This window comes from Tachysurus vachellii, chromosome 23 (assembly GCF_030014155.1).
Source record: "Tachysurus vachellii isolate PV-2020 chromosome 23, HZAU_Pvac_v1, whole genome shotgun sequence".
Lineage (NCBI taxonomy): Eukaryota > Metazoa > Chordata > Actinopteri > Siluriformes > Bagridae > Tachysurus > Tachysurus vachellii.
The window spans coordinates 5955440-5973120 of record NC_083482.1 but is presented as its reverse complement, the minus strand read 5'-3'; the positions used below and the strand labels follow the sequence as shown (position 1 = coordinate 5973120).

Below are 17681 nucleotides of genomic sequence, written 5' to 3'. Positions count from 1 at the left end.
CCAACCCCTGAGGAGAACGATGTTAAAGAGGCAAGATAGATAAGTGCACTTCAATTCACAGTTTCAGCTGTCTAACATTATACTAATATCCATCATTTACTGTCTCTCTCTCTCTCTCTCTCTCTCTCTCTCTCTCTCTCTCTCTGAATATGCACAAAATATTCTCCTCATGCAATATAAAATCACTGTTCCTTACATAAAATATGACCAACTGATTATCTTTCTTTAATGATTGTTCATTATCATTATTATTATTTCTCAACTGTAATCTGGTGTTGTGTAGATTAAGTAACAATCTTTTTTCTAATTGAAATCTCTGTCTTTCTCGTTCTCATGTGTTCTAGTTCTCAGACATTTTGGCCCTGAAGTCGTTATAAAATGTACAGCATTTTGGAAAATGATGCTGGAATCAATGGCTCCGCAGCAGTTGGATGCAGACCATTAATGTGCTGTTCTGACATCCTGTGAGAGAATTCCAGTCAAATTAATCAGAATTTATACAACCTTCATCAACAAATCATTTAGTGACAGCTCTTGCTGTCTGTATGCATCTCATTGCTTCTCGGTCTCCAGTAAGTGAAGACACATGCATGTTTTGTGTGACACATAATCCGTTGATTCTCACTCACGCTGAATGTCCCCAGCTACAGTCTGCGATTTGGTGACAGAGTGAAATAGGATGCTATTCCAATAAATCTCTGTGCTTAGGGATTCAGAAGGCTTTTTTTATTGAGCTGCTTTAATCTTAATTCCCCTCAAGGGTAAGGTATTATTCTTGGACAGGTGTCTCGCTGGTGATATCCCTGTTACTGCAACTGTTGACAGAGCTCATACATTTTTCACAGATTTTTTTTTTTTTTTACATTTTTTTGGGTCAGTTTAAACATCTTCCTTTTGAGCTTTTTGAGATGCTGTTTATGTAAATATATTCAGCTGGAACACATAAATAATCTCATTTGGCTATGCTGAGAAAACTTTGTGCATCCGGATTGAAAACACTGTTTGAAAAACTATGAATCAAAATCTTGGCTGCAAATAAATAATTAGATTTTGCTTCCCAGATTATTCTCATGTAAAATTGAATATAATTAATTTGGCAAGAACCAACAGATCCTTGATTTCATTATTGCATGGTGCCATGTTTGTGTTGTGCTATGCTATGCCTCAGCAAATATTATAATTGAAGTATAGATTTTATAATAGGGGAAAGGAGATGTGGGGTGATAATAAAATGAAGTGAACCAGCAAAACATTTTGTATTACCTTGTATATAAAGGATTAAATAAAAGCAGAAACAATGTTTATATGCTTTTTGTGACGTATTTTATTTGTGTTTGTGTGTGCGACTACGGCTGAGCATAATTGTGGCTATTTTTAGATTATTTGTTTGCCTGTTCATGGACACACACACACACACACACACACACACACACACACACAGCTTTACATACAAAACCACAACCGCCCACCTCTATTGAGATTATATAAGCAACCTAATTCTATGAGTCCACTTTACCCAATTCTTCCATCCTTTAAATCCACCTAAACAGAAACTTGTCTGTTTAAATGTAAAAAAAAAATTATACAACAAGAATAAAAAGAAAAACACAACACGTAGAAAGAGGAAAACATAAAAATATACCTGTTATAAGTAATCATCACCAACAGGGTAAAGATTGCACTTTTTTTATTAATCCTCAGACAGAAATTATGCATTTGGATTTTGGCGAGGAGCAAAACTGTTGCTAGTTAGCTGTTGGCGTGGATTTAAAGCAGAGTTTAGCGCATTAGCAATGACAGCGTAACTGTGACATGTGTCTGGCAGCCAAGCCAGAAGCTAACTGAACCATATGAAATCAAGATGCATGCAATTTCATGCTCAGCTCCTGACAAGCTCCTGTGGGACACTGTGTGAGAAACTTGCAACCTTGAGACATCTGTGACAAAATGACAAATTTTTTTGTGTGTGTTTTTGTGTGTGTGTGTGTGTGTGTGTGTGTGTGTCATTCCATACCTGTAGGTTGCAGTTGTAAGAACAGAACATACAGTAGAAAGAGAGGATAAATTTGGATGGAGGAGATGCAAACCATGATCATTTTTATCTCTGTGCTGCTGTAGAGTAGCCAGGAATTTTACTAACACTAAATAACGCTGTGTGATCAGTAGTAGATTGTAATAGAAGCAGTGCTGGTACATCTTTCATATGTAATCAGTGAAGAAATGATGGAATTGAATGAATGAATGAATGAATGAATGAATGAATTGGGTGCATGGAAGCCTTTATTATCGCCTCATATACATTAGAGCAAGGTGGAATTTTGGAGCTGAGGAGGTTGGGGTCGGAGTAATGATCTACCATCACCTAGTCTTGCCTGTTCATTCATTCATCATTGCCATAAAATACCTTTATGAAAGTTCTGATAAATATGATTAAAATGTTATACTAGTAATACAACAAATTTACATTTTCTCACAACATTTTATAACACCTGCTCTACCTTTGTTTATCTCCTACTGCAGGATCTCCAGGACCTCATCTCAGTGAAGTCCTGCTTTTCACCATAGGTGCTGATATCGATCTATCTATCTATCTATCTATCTATCTATCTATCTATCTATCTATCTATCTATCTATCTATCTATCTATCTATCTATCTATCTATTTATATGGAAACCTGATATCACACCCACATGTGCTTTCGAACATCCTATTCCATTTCTGTTAAATTGAGCTCCATTTTTTTGTGAAGCATTTCCACTGTATGTTGAAGTGTTGCTGTGGTTCATTCAGCCATGAAAGCATTTATGAGATCAGGTACTGATGTTCTCTGAGGAGGTCTGTGGTGCAGTCAGAGTTCCAGGTTATCCCAAAGGTGTTCAGGGGAGTTGAGGTCAGAGCTTTGGGCAGGACATGCCAGTTCTTCACTAAAGTCTTGATAAACCATATCCTTCATGGAGCTCTCATGCTGGAACAGTGTTTGGGTCTTATTGTTTCAGTAAAGGGAATTTGTAATGTTACAGCATGCAAAGAAATAAGAGTCTCTCTACTGTATATACAATTGTGTGCTTCCAAATTTGGAGAAGAACCACATATAGATGAGATGGTGAGGTGTCCATGTGCACAAGCATTTGGTCATAAATACATATTCACACTTGAACTATGTGTATTATGTTATCTACACATTTAGTATAACTAAACTAAAGTATAACTAAAGTATAACTTCAGTTTTCTATAGTAAGTCGAATATAATACTTTGCGAGGGATTCAATTTACAATATTACAACTCAATTCCAATTTCCTTAGCTGTATACAGGTACAGAAGAGCATAGGTTTTAAGCCAAGAATTAAATTGCAGTCTTTGAAATATGAGGAAACTCAGATTCTATTACAAATTAAAGCACAGTACTGATTCCAGCTACAAGCTTTTACATTTGTTCTCCTAAAAGAGAAGGAACAACCTTAAAACTAATGATAGTTTCAGGCTCGGTGTATCAAAACTTTGAAGCCCTGAAAGTAAATGGACATTTGTTTGAGTCCTGCTCTGATACTCTTTCTGATAAACTGCCATCTGGCACAGAGAAAGAGATGGAGAGGGAGAGAGAGAATGAGCAAAAGTGCAAGCCTGAGAGAAGGAGGGCGTGGTGCCAAACCCCGGGGAGATCTCAAATCCATTCTCACCTCCCGATGAGCTTGGAGACAGATGGGGGAGAGGAAAGGAAGCAGAATTCAACAATCTGGCAAACAGGGTTGTTCAGAAAGCAATGACCATTGATGCTGGGAAGAGAAAGACTGAATTCAGCATGATATTAGCTAAAAAGAGTGTGTGATCAGACACGCTATAAAATCAAAAGGTGTACTGTATATAGGTCACATCACACAAACTGAAGTATGCATATGTGTCTGGTATGAAAGGAAAATTACTTTTTTTTTTTTTAATCCACACAATGACAAGGTAAGATTAAAGTAATGGTTTGTAAATAGATTTTGACAGTTCTGCTGAACACACTATTATTTTCTTTTTAAAAAAAATCAATGAAGAAATTTCATTCTTTATATGGCACATAATGTTCGTGCAGTGGGACTTTATGCTAGAACACAATAGCTGCAGAGTAAATTTCAAGGCTGGAAGATTTTTTTTTTCTCCTACTACAGGTTTTGCCAGAGATACATATCACAATAGTATCAGTGCATCAGTTACAGGGGGATGTCATCCAGAAGGTAGAATCAGACTAGTGGATTCTCTGCTTCCTTATTTCCTCTTTTTTCCTCATGGGCTGTATGTGGGCTGTTGCTAAGAAACTGACTGTCTACCACATAGAATCTTACACGTTCTCAGTGCACAACAGTTTTATACCTTCTTCCTGGAGAAAATGTGCACCTTTATTTTATACAAAAAACACCCATATGTACATTCCTCATATCTTAGTCTATCCTACCTGATTCAAATACATCAGCTTTTCAGAGGTTTCTTAATCGTCCACTCTGCCTTATTCCTAGCACTATGTGTTCAGCCTCTTTGGACTTTCTCTAGAAATAAAATTAGGTAAGAGACTGAAATAAATAAGAACACAGAAAGCTTGTCTTAAGGAAACATGCTATAGGAGTTTTTTCTCTTTGGTAGAAGTAGGTCATGCGTGAAGGTGATGTGTGATAGTGAAGCTTATTTTTTCGTTATGTCTGGACTGCTGTTTCTTCCTCCTTATTTGATATTTCTGGAGTGGTGTTTTTACCTGATGTTTTTTTTTTGTCAAAATTCTGGGGAATTTCAAGAACAACACTGACTTAATCCTATCTATTTGACCGCTCTCATTCTGTCACAATGGGGTACTCACAAGGCTCAGATCTGGGCTCTCTTTTGTTTTGCATCTACATGCTGTCTTTTGAGTTATGATTTTACAGTGATGACAATGTACAAATTTACATATTCATCAGACGCAACATGATTCCACACTAATCCTCTCTGTTTGCATTCAAATATTGACTTTCTGAATCTATATTCAAAAACAGAGTTTTTTTTAAATCCTGTAGCACTTTTAGTCAAACAACTTCTATTAAAAAATAAACTGGATTGCATTAAATAGTTAGATAATGCTAAGCAATGCATGTAGTTACATGTGTATGTAATCATCTGTTACACATTTCACATGTTCTGTTGTGATGTAAATAAAATGCCTGGAAGTTCACAAGCTCCACATCACAATCCACAAACTGTGGTTCACAACATACACCATAGCCTATAGAACCTGGCCACCATACGCTACACTCCCAACACTCACTCACTTCTCCAGCTGCTCAATACACCTGTGTATAATCAAACAAACTCTCACTCAAAGAAATTTTACACTTCTACTATAGAGAGAATTCTTACTAGATGTATCACCGCCCACAATGGAAGAGCTCTGCAGAGAGTGGTGACAGAGTCAGCCCAGCACATCATCTGAGGTGATTTTCCTTTCCTACAGGACATCTAAACCTGGCGATGTGTGTGAAAAGCACTTAGGAGCAGCAGAGACTCCAGCCACCCGAATCACGGACTGCTCTCACTGCTACCATCAGGTAAATGTATTACAGCATCAGATCCCACACCAGCCGGCTGCTGGAAAGCTTCTTCTCACAGACCATCAGATTGTTGAACTGTAACCAAAAACAAGCACAACCCACTATATGCACCATATCATGATCTTTTGAGTATTATCACTTATTGTACTGATATCAGACACTGACCCTGAATGCCCTTGTATTCTATGTTTATTACCTTCGATATTGTTATATGCTAAGAATTTATAGTACTGAATACGTACAGTACAATATCTCCCACTATACCACTTTATGACTGCACACATTATTTACATTTTCTATTTTTGCAAATGTCTGTGTAGGAGTGTACAAATGTACCATACAAATGTCAGTGTATATAGATGCTCTATGCACATGGGAATAAACTTGAAACTTAAACGTCTCTCACACTGACAGTTCGACGAGAAGAATATGCTCAGTTCATGAACTTGCAAAGCCTTTTGTACTGTTTGTTTTTTACTGCTTTGTCCTACTTCAGTGTCTAGTCACATTAGTTAAAATATGTATCAGGAATTGTGCTTAAACATTAGTACTTGCTACACATATTGACACACACTTATTTTAGCATAATATTGTTTAAATAGGACATTATTGATCAATTGATTAAGCAGATTTTATTAAATAGCATAGATTTGAGGGAAATTCAGGAATTAAAAACTGATAGAATAAACAGAATAAACAGTTTATACAAGTATACACTGGTTAGGTTAAGGCAGGATCAGGTACAATCAGTGGAATTTTCATAGCATAGATTTGAGGGATTTGAGGGAAATTCAGGAATTAAAAACTGATAGAATAAACAGAATAAACAGTTTATACAAGTATACACTGGTTAGGTTAAGGCAGGATCAGGTACAATCAGTGGAATTTTCACAAGCACATGCAACTTATACTCAAGTGAAAGGAATCACTAAAGAACAAAACAAAAAGAAAAATCCCCAAAACAACGCATGGATGTGGTCTTTCAGTGGGATGCAGGTCGTTTAAAGCAAACCACACCGCATTCTTGTACACAGAGCAATTCAGACAAACATTAGCAAACCAATCCAAATGCAAGACACATTCCACAGCATGACTGCGGTCTTTCAGTTGGATACATGCTATTTAAGGCAAATCACACCACATCCTTGTACAGAGCAAGACAGGGACAATAATCACAAACTCAGTGGTTGGGGTGCAACATAAAATATATCTGCCTTTGGACTAGATGACACTCAATTCCATACACTGCAGGAGGTTTAGCCAACTTGGCAAGTGGTACTGAGGGGCGAATGATAATAAAAATTAAAGCTGCAAACAGCACTTTCAGTGGCTAAGCACCAAGACTCTATGAGCTGCACATTCACAGATATGCTACAATCGTTGCTTAAGCAATCACAAGAAAACATGGCTATAACTTAAGAAAAGAATATAAGCTTTTCATTTGTCACATAAACATTATAGCACAGTGAAATTCTTTTCTTTGCACATCCCAACTTTGTGTCAGAGCGCATGGTCGGTCATGATACAGTGCCCCTGGAGCAGAGGAGGTTAAGGGCCTTGCTCAAAGGCCCAACAGTGGAAGCTTATCAGTGCTGGAGCTTGAACCACTACTCGAGGTAAGGTAACGGCTACGGTAGATGAACAAATGGGCAGCAGAGTGATACAGCTGTGGTGTCCAGATCATTTTAGCTCAAACTGGTGAGTGCAGGATAAAATATGGAGGAGTAGAAATAACCCAGTTAGAGTTTTATTGGCTTTTTTGAATGTTATTATAACTTTAAGCCAGTAGGTGGTACTGGCATGCTTGTAAGTTGTATTGATGTTACTGGAAAGCCTGTTGCATAACTTCAGGACATGGTCCTCAAGATGCCTACCAAAATTTGTGAAAGTGCACAAAGTTGCTGCTGAGATACTGTACAACCTCACATCCATAGAACAGGCAATACAAGAGATATCTGTGTTTCTAAATGTAATAATTGATTCCTGGCTTCAATTTGGTGAGACAGGCAACATATCAAATCTGTAGATGTTTACAACCATGGCATTGAGTTGATATTAAATCAAAGAATACTATTATATATTGAAAGGAGCAGAGTGCTGTTTGGTGAGGGACAGAATATTTGTACTGTATGAAACAACTCATAATGGATTGTGTTGACAGTTCCAGCTAGAGAGAAGCATCTGCCAGGTAAACAGTAAGCAATTATTACACTTATGTATATTTTCTCTTGTTTCTTTTGAAATGTGGGTGAAATTATAAACCCCTGAGAAACACCCTTCACCCTCAATTGCTCAGCTGTTTATAATAAGATAAAAAAAAAACGATGTCTACTAAATGCTGTGGTTTATCTTGCCCTTACCTTATTTGTTGTAAACATGGTATAGTGTAAAATTCTCTTCCAATATGCACTATAATTTACTTAAGTTCAAAAGGTAAAAATACCTTATCCTAATCCAATAAGTGACTATGCCTTAATTATGTGAATTGTATTGTTTAAGAGCTTAAAATTGTGGTAATTTCTCAAACTGGACTTCAATTCATTCATTCATTCATCTTCTACCACTTATCCGAACTACCTTGGGTCACAGGGAGCCTGTGCCTATCTCAGGCGTCATCGGGCATCAAGGCAGGATACACCCTGGACGGAGTGCCAACCCATCACAGGGCACACACACACTCTCATTCACTCACGCAATCACACACTAGGGACAATTTTCCAGAGATGCCAATCAACCTACCATGCATGTCTTTGGACCGGAGGAGGAAACCGGAGTACCCGGAGGAAACCCCCGAGGCACGGGGAGAACATGCAAACTCCACACACAGAAGGTGGAGGCGGGAATCGAACCCCGACCCTGGAGGTGTGAGGCGAACGTGCTAACCACTAAGCCACCGTGCCCCCCTGACTTCAATTCAACAATACTGTAAAACAATGCTTTCAATCTGTCTTTCTCTCTTGGAACACTTGTTTCACGTAATGTATGTTGCACACTGATTTGAGAATGACGAGGGACATAAAGCGGCCAGACATTTTACCATCAAACCCGACGTCAGAGTGGGGCATGAGGGTAGGGGTGTCCCAGAAATTCACCCAAATGTCCATGAATTTTCCAGATCTGCTCTTTTAAAAACTATTCACCAAAAGCTTTATTAGACAAATATTTTGTCAGCCTAGACGTAAAGAATGAGACTGTGTCTGAATACTAATTGGAAGGCTGTTAGGAAAAAAAACAAATCCAAGCAAATAGCTTGCATCTTTGAAAATATGAACAGAGAATGTGGGTAGCATTCACATTTCACCCCTAGATGGCTCTGTTGGAATTCTTTGCCTCTGTTTGGGTGTATTTAAAATATTTTATTAAAGATTTTTTGCTGCTTGGAAAAAATAACTAAAGCAAAAATTCTGTTTCTCGTGTTAGTGTTCACTCCATTTATAAGCTAGTAACCATGATTACTGTAAAGTTACTCTCGGTAGGATTTCTTTGTCAACGGTATAGGTAATAAATAAAAAGGGATATGGCAATAAAGACAGGATAAAAGAAAATTAAAGCATGACCAACAATAATAACAACAGCAACAAAAGAATCTAAGATAATAATATAAATCAGAGAAATCTTATGATGTTATGTAATGATCTCACATTCTGAAAACATAGAAGTTGAGGTACAGACATTGCTGTCAGATATAGAGCTCCTCTGAGTTGTTTCCAAGCCTGCCCTCCATTTTCTCCTTTCTCGGAGTGGCAGAATCATGCATTGAGCTAAGCCTCTCTGAATATGTTATCGCATTGATGACCTAAAACCTGTTATATAATGGGGAAGGCTTTCACCCATTTATTTAAATGGGAAGGAAGACGGGTTGCATTAGAAGGATAAAACCGAACACTGACTTCAAGTAGAAACCTTGAATTCTTTGAGTTCTTTGCAGAACTTTCTTCTGTCTTAAAAATAAAATTCATCTACTGTGAAGATCTTTTCTCCAAATATATCCGTCCACCAATAATTTGCATTTGACTGAAGCATTATGGTGGTATAAAAGACTGCAAGCTTAGCATAAAACATATTACAATCTGTAAACCAGAAGTAAATACACTAAAGCTTCATGGAGTCCTTTCTAAAAAATATATATATTTAAAGTTGAATTTATGTTTTGCACTCTGCACTTAGCTGTCACACACTTGTTGGAAAAAAACATGGCTTGAATGCACCTGCTGAGTTTTTACCATGAAAAAACATACCACAAAAAAAACGCAGTATATCTTTCAGAGCATAAGAAACATAATACAAAAAATTTAATATTTTGCAAAGACTTATCCCCAATGAACAAGCCTGAGGTGACTGTGGGGAGGAAAAACTCGCTTGGATGGAAGAGGAAGAAACATTGAGAGAAACCAGACTCAAAAGCGAACCTTATCATCATTTGGGTGACACTGGAGGGTGTGAGTATAAATATACAGTCTGACAATTGTATCAATTAGGAGGTTGTTGTCCTTAAAGACCACATGCAGGTGGCATCTCCTCTTAGAATGTCTGAATCAAACTGGAGCTGGTACATCTCTAGATGCCTCAGGATCCTCACAGAATTGGCCTTATCTCAGTGAAGGTCTGAAATTTTCATGACACTGAACAGAACTGGAGTTGGTCCATAATTTAAGCTGGTAAGAATGTAAGCCTTCTTGACACTGCTCTGCTTGAGACCACGAGTCTTCATGGATGAAGAAATAACGAAGCAACTTCCCCTGGTTACTATGAAATGATCTGGTAGCATTTATGCAAAAGGTTTGGTTTTGTGGTACAATTGCCCTCCAGTTCCTCCTCAGCTTGCTGACTTCTTCTTTGTGTAGAAAAAGATGGTGGTCTCAGAACTTAACTATTCACAGTTTCCTTACTACTGTTAAAGCACTAAAAAGATACACGGCACATGGATTATCCCCAAATTATGCATGAATGCATGTATTGCTTTCAATCTTATTAGGAGCAGTGAAAGAGCAAATAAAAAAGAACTTTCATCACTGCATCAAATTTCATCACTGCAACAGGCCACCATGAATGGACTGTATGTTGGTATGTTGGATTTTTTTTTTAAATCACCTTGTGTAAATATATACTGGTGACATACTTATTTTCAATAATTTTTTTACAATACTTTTTCAAGCATTTATGTCTGACACTTTCCTCAACTTAAGGGTGGACCCAAAGATCTCAACTGGAATGACTCTACAGCAAAGGTTTTTCAAACACTGAATTACTATTTTACTCGTGTCCCTCTGTCATCCTGACCCATCATTGATATATGTAACAGGGATACGGTAGCCTAGTGGTTAAGGTGTTGGACTACCAATCAGAAGGTTGTGAGTTTCAGTCCCAGATGCACCAAGCTGCTGGGCCACTGAGCCTGCTCAGCTCCATAAGCTAAGATAACATGTAAATCGCTCTGGATAATAGTGCCTGATATGTGCTATAAAATGTAACAGAGTTTGATGCATCATAGAGTAGGATATAAATGATCCCGTCTCAGCATCATAGTAGTACCCATAAATAACACCATGGGTAAATCCAGACATGTAAATTTAACCCAACAGAAGACAATATGACATATAAAATCATCTACTTCTGGCAGTTCAAAAAGAAAAGACACTATAGAATGGAGAGAGCAGGACATAATTTCATTATCCACAGTGACCACGAATGTGAATATGAGAAAGATAAAAAATTAAAACCCCATAGAATCATTCAGATTTCATCCTCAATAACGAACTGATTCAAGAGCAGATGCTCTTTCACAAATTCATGACAGCAATCTAAAAATCTACCCATACACATCATCAAACTGATTCACTGGGAAATAATAGAGGACATTATCAGAGCCCACAGAGACATCATGCAGGGCCATTTCATATGCTGAGTTCATACAGCAGAAGCTTAGATCACTCAAGTATCTGAAGAATGACCACTCTAGTAATAATGATGTTTCACAGTATATCAGACCTTGTCATGTCATGTCTCATCATCTGCCCACAGCACTATTAGAACCCTTACTCAACATCTGTATGTCTCCATCTCCAAAGTTCTTGTGAAACCTCTGACATGCAAAGGTTATCATAGCTTTGCAAAATTGTCATGTTTATGCTGTATACACTCTGTTCTTTTAGATTACTGTTTTAAACGAACCGTCGGCTTTGCTGTATGTCGTCTGCTCAAATTCCAACTGAATGAGATCTGAATTGATCTTGACCTTGATCAACTCTATAATAAATAAATATTATTTATTCTTATTCTTCTATATTGCTGTTGCTTGATTCACTTATCCAATGTTCATCTAACAAGGTGCTGGCTGGATATTCTGGTTTAATATCATTATTTTTAATCTTTGTTGTACTTCATAGAGTACATAATGCGATGAATCTAGAAACGTTTTGAGAGTATTTGAAAGAAAACCAGCACTGCAATATCTTCTGCAAATCTGCTAACCTTCATCAATAGAGAAGACATCATTAGAGGTCTGTATTTTCATCCTGCTTCCTGCAGGGGCAAATTGCTCCAGTTCAAAAATTCATAATTATTCATAAGTATTACATAACAGAACCTATGGGCATTGTCTAGCATGTAGTTCTTTTTATCGACATTGCTTGATCTCAATACACTGTCTCATTTATTTGGTGTATTCTCTAATCTTCTGCATTTGGTTTGGTCTCAGTATCACCTCATATTTATAGCACAGAAATTATGGATAACTCTTAAAAACAATAAGGTGAAAGAAAATTTCTAGAGCTGTCAATAATAGTGACATCTAGCCTTTATTTTCTGAGAATGCATTTTGTTATGTGAATTTACTTGAATTGAAGATCACATTTATCTCAGAATTTCAGTTACAATTACAGAAAATTAATGACAAAGACCATCACCCATATTTAACAAGGTAATTATTCTGAAGATGACCGTGCTATAAGAATATTTTGTGTGTGTGTGTGTGTGTGTGTGTGTATGACACAGCTTTTTAATATTTCTGTGGGTATATACATTCTGTTAATTACACAGACAAAAGAGTAAAATGTTGTCAGGAAGAGATTTTTGTATATTGGTCATAAACACTCTGCTTGTGATTGAATGAAGTTCTTCTGAGGGAAAACCAAAAATTAATAATAATAAATGAATTTATTATAGTTCCCAATCTGGCATCGTATGTATTTGATAAAAAACAGATTTATTTCTGTGCAAGTTTTCACTTATGAATGCAATATATACTGTAAGAATGATTTTTTATTCTACTGCCATGTTTGTGTGATACTTACAGCATCTGTAGAGATTATTCACTCGTTTGATGTCATTTTGGCTCATCTGAGTGGCCTGGCCAAAGGCAACATTGCTGTTGGGGATGGGGACCATGGTGGCTTGGCCATTCTTAGAGAAAGCAGTTCTGAAACAGCAAATAAAACAGACCCAGTCCCAGAAAACCCTCTATTAGTCTAGTGGTGCTGCCCAGTACCAAAGAGTACACATTGAATGGATTCCTCTTCTACAAAAGCTACTCAACATGGCTTATACTGAGATAGATTAAATAAAATATGTGTGGTCAATATTTAAAAAAAAACACAAATGTGTGAAAGATTGTGTGAGAAAATATTTTCCTGGGATTGTTATAAAGTATATTAAAAGAACTTCCTGACCTGTGGTACTGCATGACTGAGTTGTAGTCATAAGGAGTTCCCTGGTTCAGAGTGGCGATCTTGTCAAAGGCATATTTATAGCCTTAGGAAAAAAGAAAAACAATAAAAACAATGTGGTGGACTCATACAGTTTTGTAAAAAGCATAGTCATATATACACTTCTATCATATTAGTTGTGTACGTTCACCAAAACCTCATGACAAACTTTTCTGTTGATTGTTGCCAATGTAGAATAGTTATAGTTAATATGTAGACTTACTATCAATGATGTTCTCCCACACAACACGGATGTGATTGTCTCGGTCATTGCGACACTGTTCATGGTTGAACCCCAGAGCATGAAGAAGCTCATGCTGAACTGTGTTATGATAAATACAACCATTTCGGTCGAGAGACACAGTTTGGCTGTACCCACGACGTCCAACGTAGGAATAACATCTGTGCATGACAGAAGAATTTTATAATCCTGCTTTTGCAGAATTTTCCTAGATTTATTTTAGTATTTCTAGTTTAGAATTTGTTCTAGTCTTCTAATTTTATTGTCCTTGATTTTTTCAATGAAAAGAAACTGCTTTATCCTGGTTAGGGCTGAGGTGGATCCAGAACCTAGTCTGGGAACACTGGGCATGAAGCAATAATACACCCTAGATGGAACGCCAGTCCAGCACAGGGCACTATTCACACACATTCACATACTCATTCACACCTAGGGAGAAATTAACACAACCAAGCCACCTAATGCCATTTATTGGTAGCTGTGATGAAACCTAGAGAACTTGGAGGAAACAGTGGACACACATACTGTACAATACAAAACTCCACACAATTAGATTTAAATATAAACGTCCAATCATTAAGATCTGTCTTACCCACTGCGAGACTCAATACTGATGTAATCCCTCTGGTTAGAGCGTCGAATAAAACGAATGCATGTAACAGAAGAGAAGGAATCCAGACCTCGCTGGATGACCTGCAGCTCACTAGAAGCTGATGGGGACAAAGCAGACCAAAAAATGAGTTCCTCCAGAATTCACACATCAAACACAAATTATAACTAATAATGCAAATAAAGCAGTGATGATCTTGCAGTATTAAGGTCTGCTGCTGATTATTATTTATCCATTATTATAAAATAATAAAACAGCAAGGAGAGAGAGAGAGAGAGAGAGAGAGAGAGAGAGAGAGAGAGAGAGAGAGAAATGACATGTATATCTTTCATCCAGTATCCAGAACAGGTTCACATGAGGTTCACATACTGAAGTGGTTGGCAATGACATAAGGCACATAGACTTTGCCATCACTGGATTTCGGCCACATGCAGCCACTTGAAGTGCAGGGATCAGCGTTCCTCTCATCATGTTCATCATCCACAGCAATATCTCCTACAACTTTTGGCTCACTAGCATCACGAACTGGATGAAGTAATCCAAAATATATCAATATAAATAAACACATTCAAACCAGTGTTTGTACTGATACATAATTTCAAGAAAAGACAAGGACACAGTGTCATAGATTCAAAGCACCACAGAACACAACTCCAACAGTCCTTGTGTCTTCCTACACTGTCCGCACATCTTCACTCAGAGCAAAAGCACAAAATTCCCAACCCACAGGGGGTGTATCTACACTCTGACAACATTCCATTACATAGTTTTACAGCAAAAGGTATGTATTAGCTGTATGTTTTAGCCTATGATTATAAATACAGAGTGCTGAATGGTTAGAGAATAGAGGCCTTTGGATTATAGCAGAAAATAAGCTCTGTGAGCAACAGAAAAAATGCTGTTCATTAAGAAAATCTTCCCAAATAAACATAGCTTTTATGAATATTAAAAGCATAAATAAAATCTTCAGAAGCCTATAGTTACATCACCATGGTGAGTTTTCCTGTTTCTTGTTCCTGATGAGGTTTAATGCCACAACAATCTCAGTAGTCCCATTTAGCCACTTTTTTGCAACCAAAAAAGTAAGAAAAAGTATTACTGAAGTGTTATATGGAATAAAATGTGAAAATATCTTGATCTTGTGCTTCAGGTTTTTAACCAAAAACCTTTACAAAAAACCCACTAACTTCGTGGCAATGCAACCAGAAGTGCTAAAGTGCTTAGACGGATGTTTTAGGGCTCATTAAAGAGCAGAAATTAGATTTTTATTTTGAGATTCATTCCCTCTTCAGAATCTCCTATTCTGGATTACTCACGGACTACAATTAATTATTACACCATTACACCATCGCTTTATGGGTAAAGCAATAACTTGACAAAAGAAACTGATACAGTCATTAGACTACATAAACAAACAAATATTTCTTAAAATAAAAAAAAAAAAACTAAAAAATATATCATAACAATGAATGCTGCAATGTAGCACTACTTGTTTGGCAAAGGCATGGTTTTTTATTTATTAATGGATGAACATCTAGAACCGTGCAGCTTTCATTAAAGCTGTTACAGTAAACCGAACCATGTTTGATACTGAATTAAACACATTTCTGCTTGTATAGATTCTGATCTGTAGGCAGCATGTGTGTGTGTGTGTGTGTGTGTGTGTGTGTGTGTGTGTGTGTGTGTGTGTTCATACCAATGCCTCTGTTTGCTCTCTCTAGCAGATCTCCAACAGATAATTCAGAAGCTGAACAGACAAACACACACTCCATTCAGAAAGGACATCCATTTAATCATCCCAAAATATTTGTGTTATCTAATTCATTATCTAATATATTCCAACTTGTGAAAAATGTCAGTTACCAGGCTGGACATGAAGTCCCCAAAGGCCAAGTCATAAAAACAGAGACGAAAAAACATTAGGTACAGAAAAGTGTACAATCTCTCTCTCTCTCTCTCTCTCTCTCTCTCTCTCTCGCTCTCTCGCTCTCTGTGTGTGTGTTACCATGTCCTCAGCTTGAATACAGCAAACCAGCAGCAAGGCCAGCAGCAGACCCAGAGTCACCTTACACACAAACATGATGGCCAGTCTCCTATACGGATAAACAGATACACCACTGACACAATTTCTTTTACATTGTGGAAATGTGGACCATGGTTTAAATTGTTTCACTTATTCCTTTCAATATATTTTATTATTTAAATATATTCTCAAATGCATTTTGAGAACTTAAGAATATTACACCACTACAATACTGATCTTCGTAGAGTTTACACAGAATGGTGCAAAAAAAAGAAAAGACAATCATTGAGGGAGTAAGAGTTCTGTGAGGAAATAAATTGTTGAGTGGAGAGAGGACAGAAGATGGGCAGATTGATTTTAGACTGAAATAACTAAAATATTCACTCTTTACAGCAGTGGCAAACAGAAATGCATCTCATAATGCAAAACACATCAAACCTTGATGTAGGGATACAAGTGGGGATACAATTTTTTGTGATTATTTTAAGTGAGAAGAATCTGTCTCTCTTAAGAAATCAAAATGATACTGTACAGATGTCAGCTAACATTATTCTGAGCACATGGATTGTATAAAGGTTTATATGGGTGGCTAAAAAATAGCAGGATTTGAGTATGATTAAGTTTTCCCATTAAGATTTATTTCATTCTTAACATAGTAAACCATGGTAAAACCTAATTAAACACTTTACCATGCAGATGTTAAGGTGACACATTGGTTTGTGTGTATGTGTGTGTATGTCAGGGCACAGGTATTTGTGCATAGACAAAACACAACAAAAAAGACCATTATACATATAAAGACAGTGCAGAAGAAAAAAAGTACTACAGTAGGACAGTCTGTTGGTAACTCATACATAATATCCTGTGTGCTGGAGAATCAGTTTTATACAAATGCCAAGCAAGGAACTAAGCATATTTACTTCAACAGAAAAAAATAAATTGAAAAGAAAATGTACTTGGTGACTGGTCAAAACAAAATAATATCAACAATAAACCAATTGGGGTATTGGGTTCCTACGGAAGTCTTCTTTCTTGTTTTCTCATTATCCGGCATAACAAAAGTTGTTTTCTCGTCATTTCCAACTTAATTTTCTCATGATCCTGGCATAAGAACATGGTCTAGGCAGTAATGCAGCATCATGGATGATCTCATTGGCGTTTACTTTAATCAGGGACTCATGTGATTGACTCCCATATAAGTGTCCAACACTTAAGAAGGAGGCTTAATGTTTTAATAATTCATTACATATTAAAAATGGGTTACATAAAGATAAATGATGTTCTGTTACTGCGGTTTTGCTGCTTGTTCTAATGCCGAGATCACGAGAAAATTTAAACGTGATAACGATAAAACAGCTTGTTATGTCGAGATCACGAGAAAATTGTCTTGATCACGATAAAACAACTTTTGTTATGCCAAAGTACCAAGAAAAGTAAGTCTTGATTACGACGAAACAACTTTTGTTATGTCGAGATCACAAGAAAATTAAGTCGTGATAACGATAAAACAAGAAAGAAAAAATACGATAATGAATGGCCTCTTA

General features: G+C 36.9%; 1 protein-coding gene across 2 annotated transcripts; it reads right to left on the bottom strand.

The window, feature by feature from the left end:
- Positions 1-12338: 12338 nt before the first annotated feature.
- Positions 12339-16194, bottom strand: LOC132838633 (low choriolytic enzyme-like). Of its 2 annotated transcripts, XM_060859120.1 has the most exons (8): positions 16120-16194; positions 15811-15880; positions 14484-14639; positions 14097-14214; positions 13487-13665; positions 13228-13309; positions 12853-12977; positions 12339-12678 (listed from the first exon to the last, which is right to left on the bottom strand). In XM_060859120.1, coding segments are annotated over exons 1-8 (807 nt in total). In that variant the 3' UTR covers positions 12339-12676. The 2 variants fall into 2 exon arrangements, with proteins under 2 accessions (XP_060715103.1, XP_060715102.1); XM_060859119.1 differs by lacking the exon at positions 16120-16194 and having other exon boundaries at positions 12339-12675; positions 15811-15861.
- Between the last annotated feature and the right edge of the window lie 1487 nt (positions 16195-17681).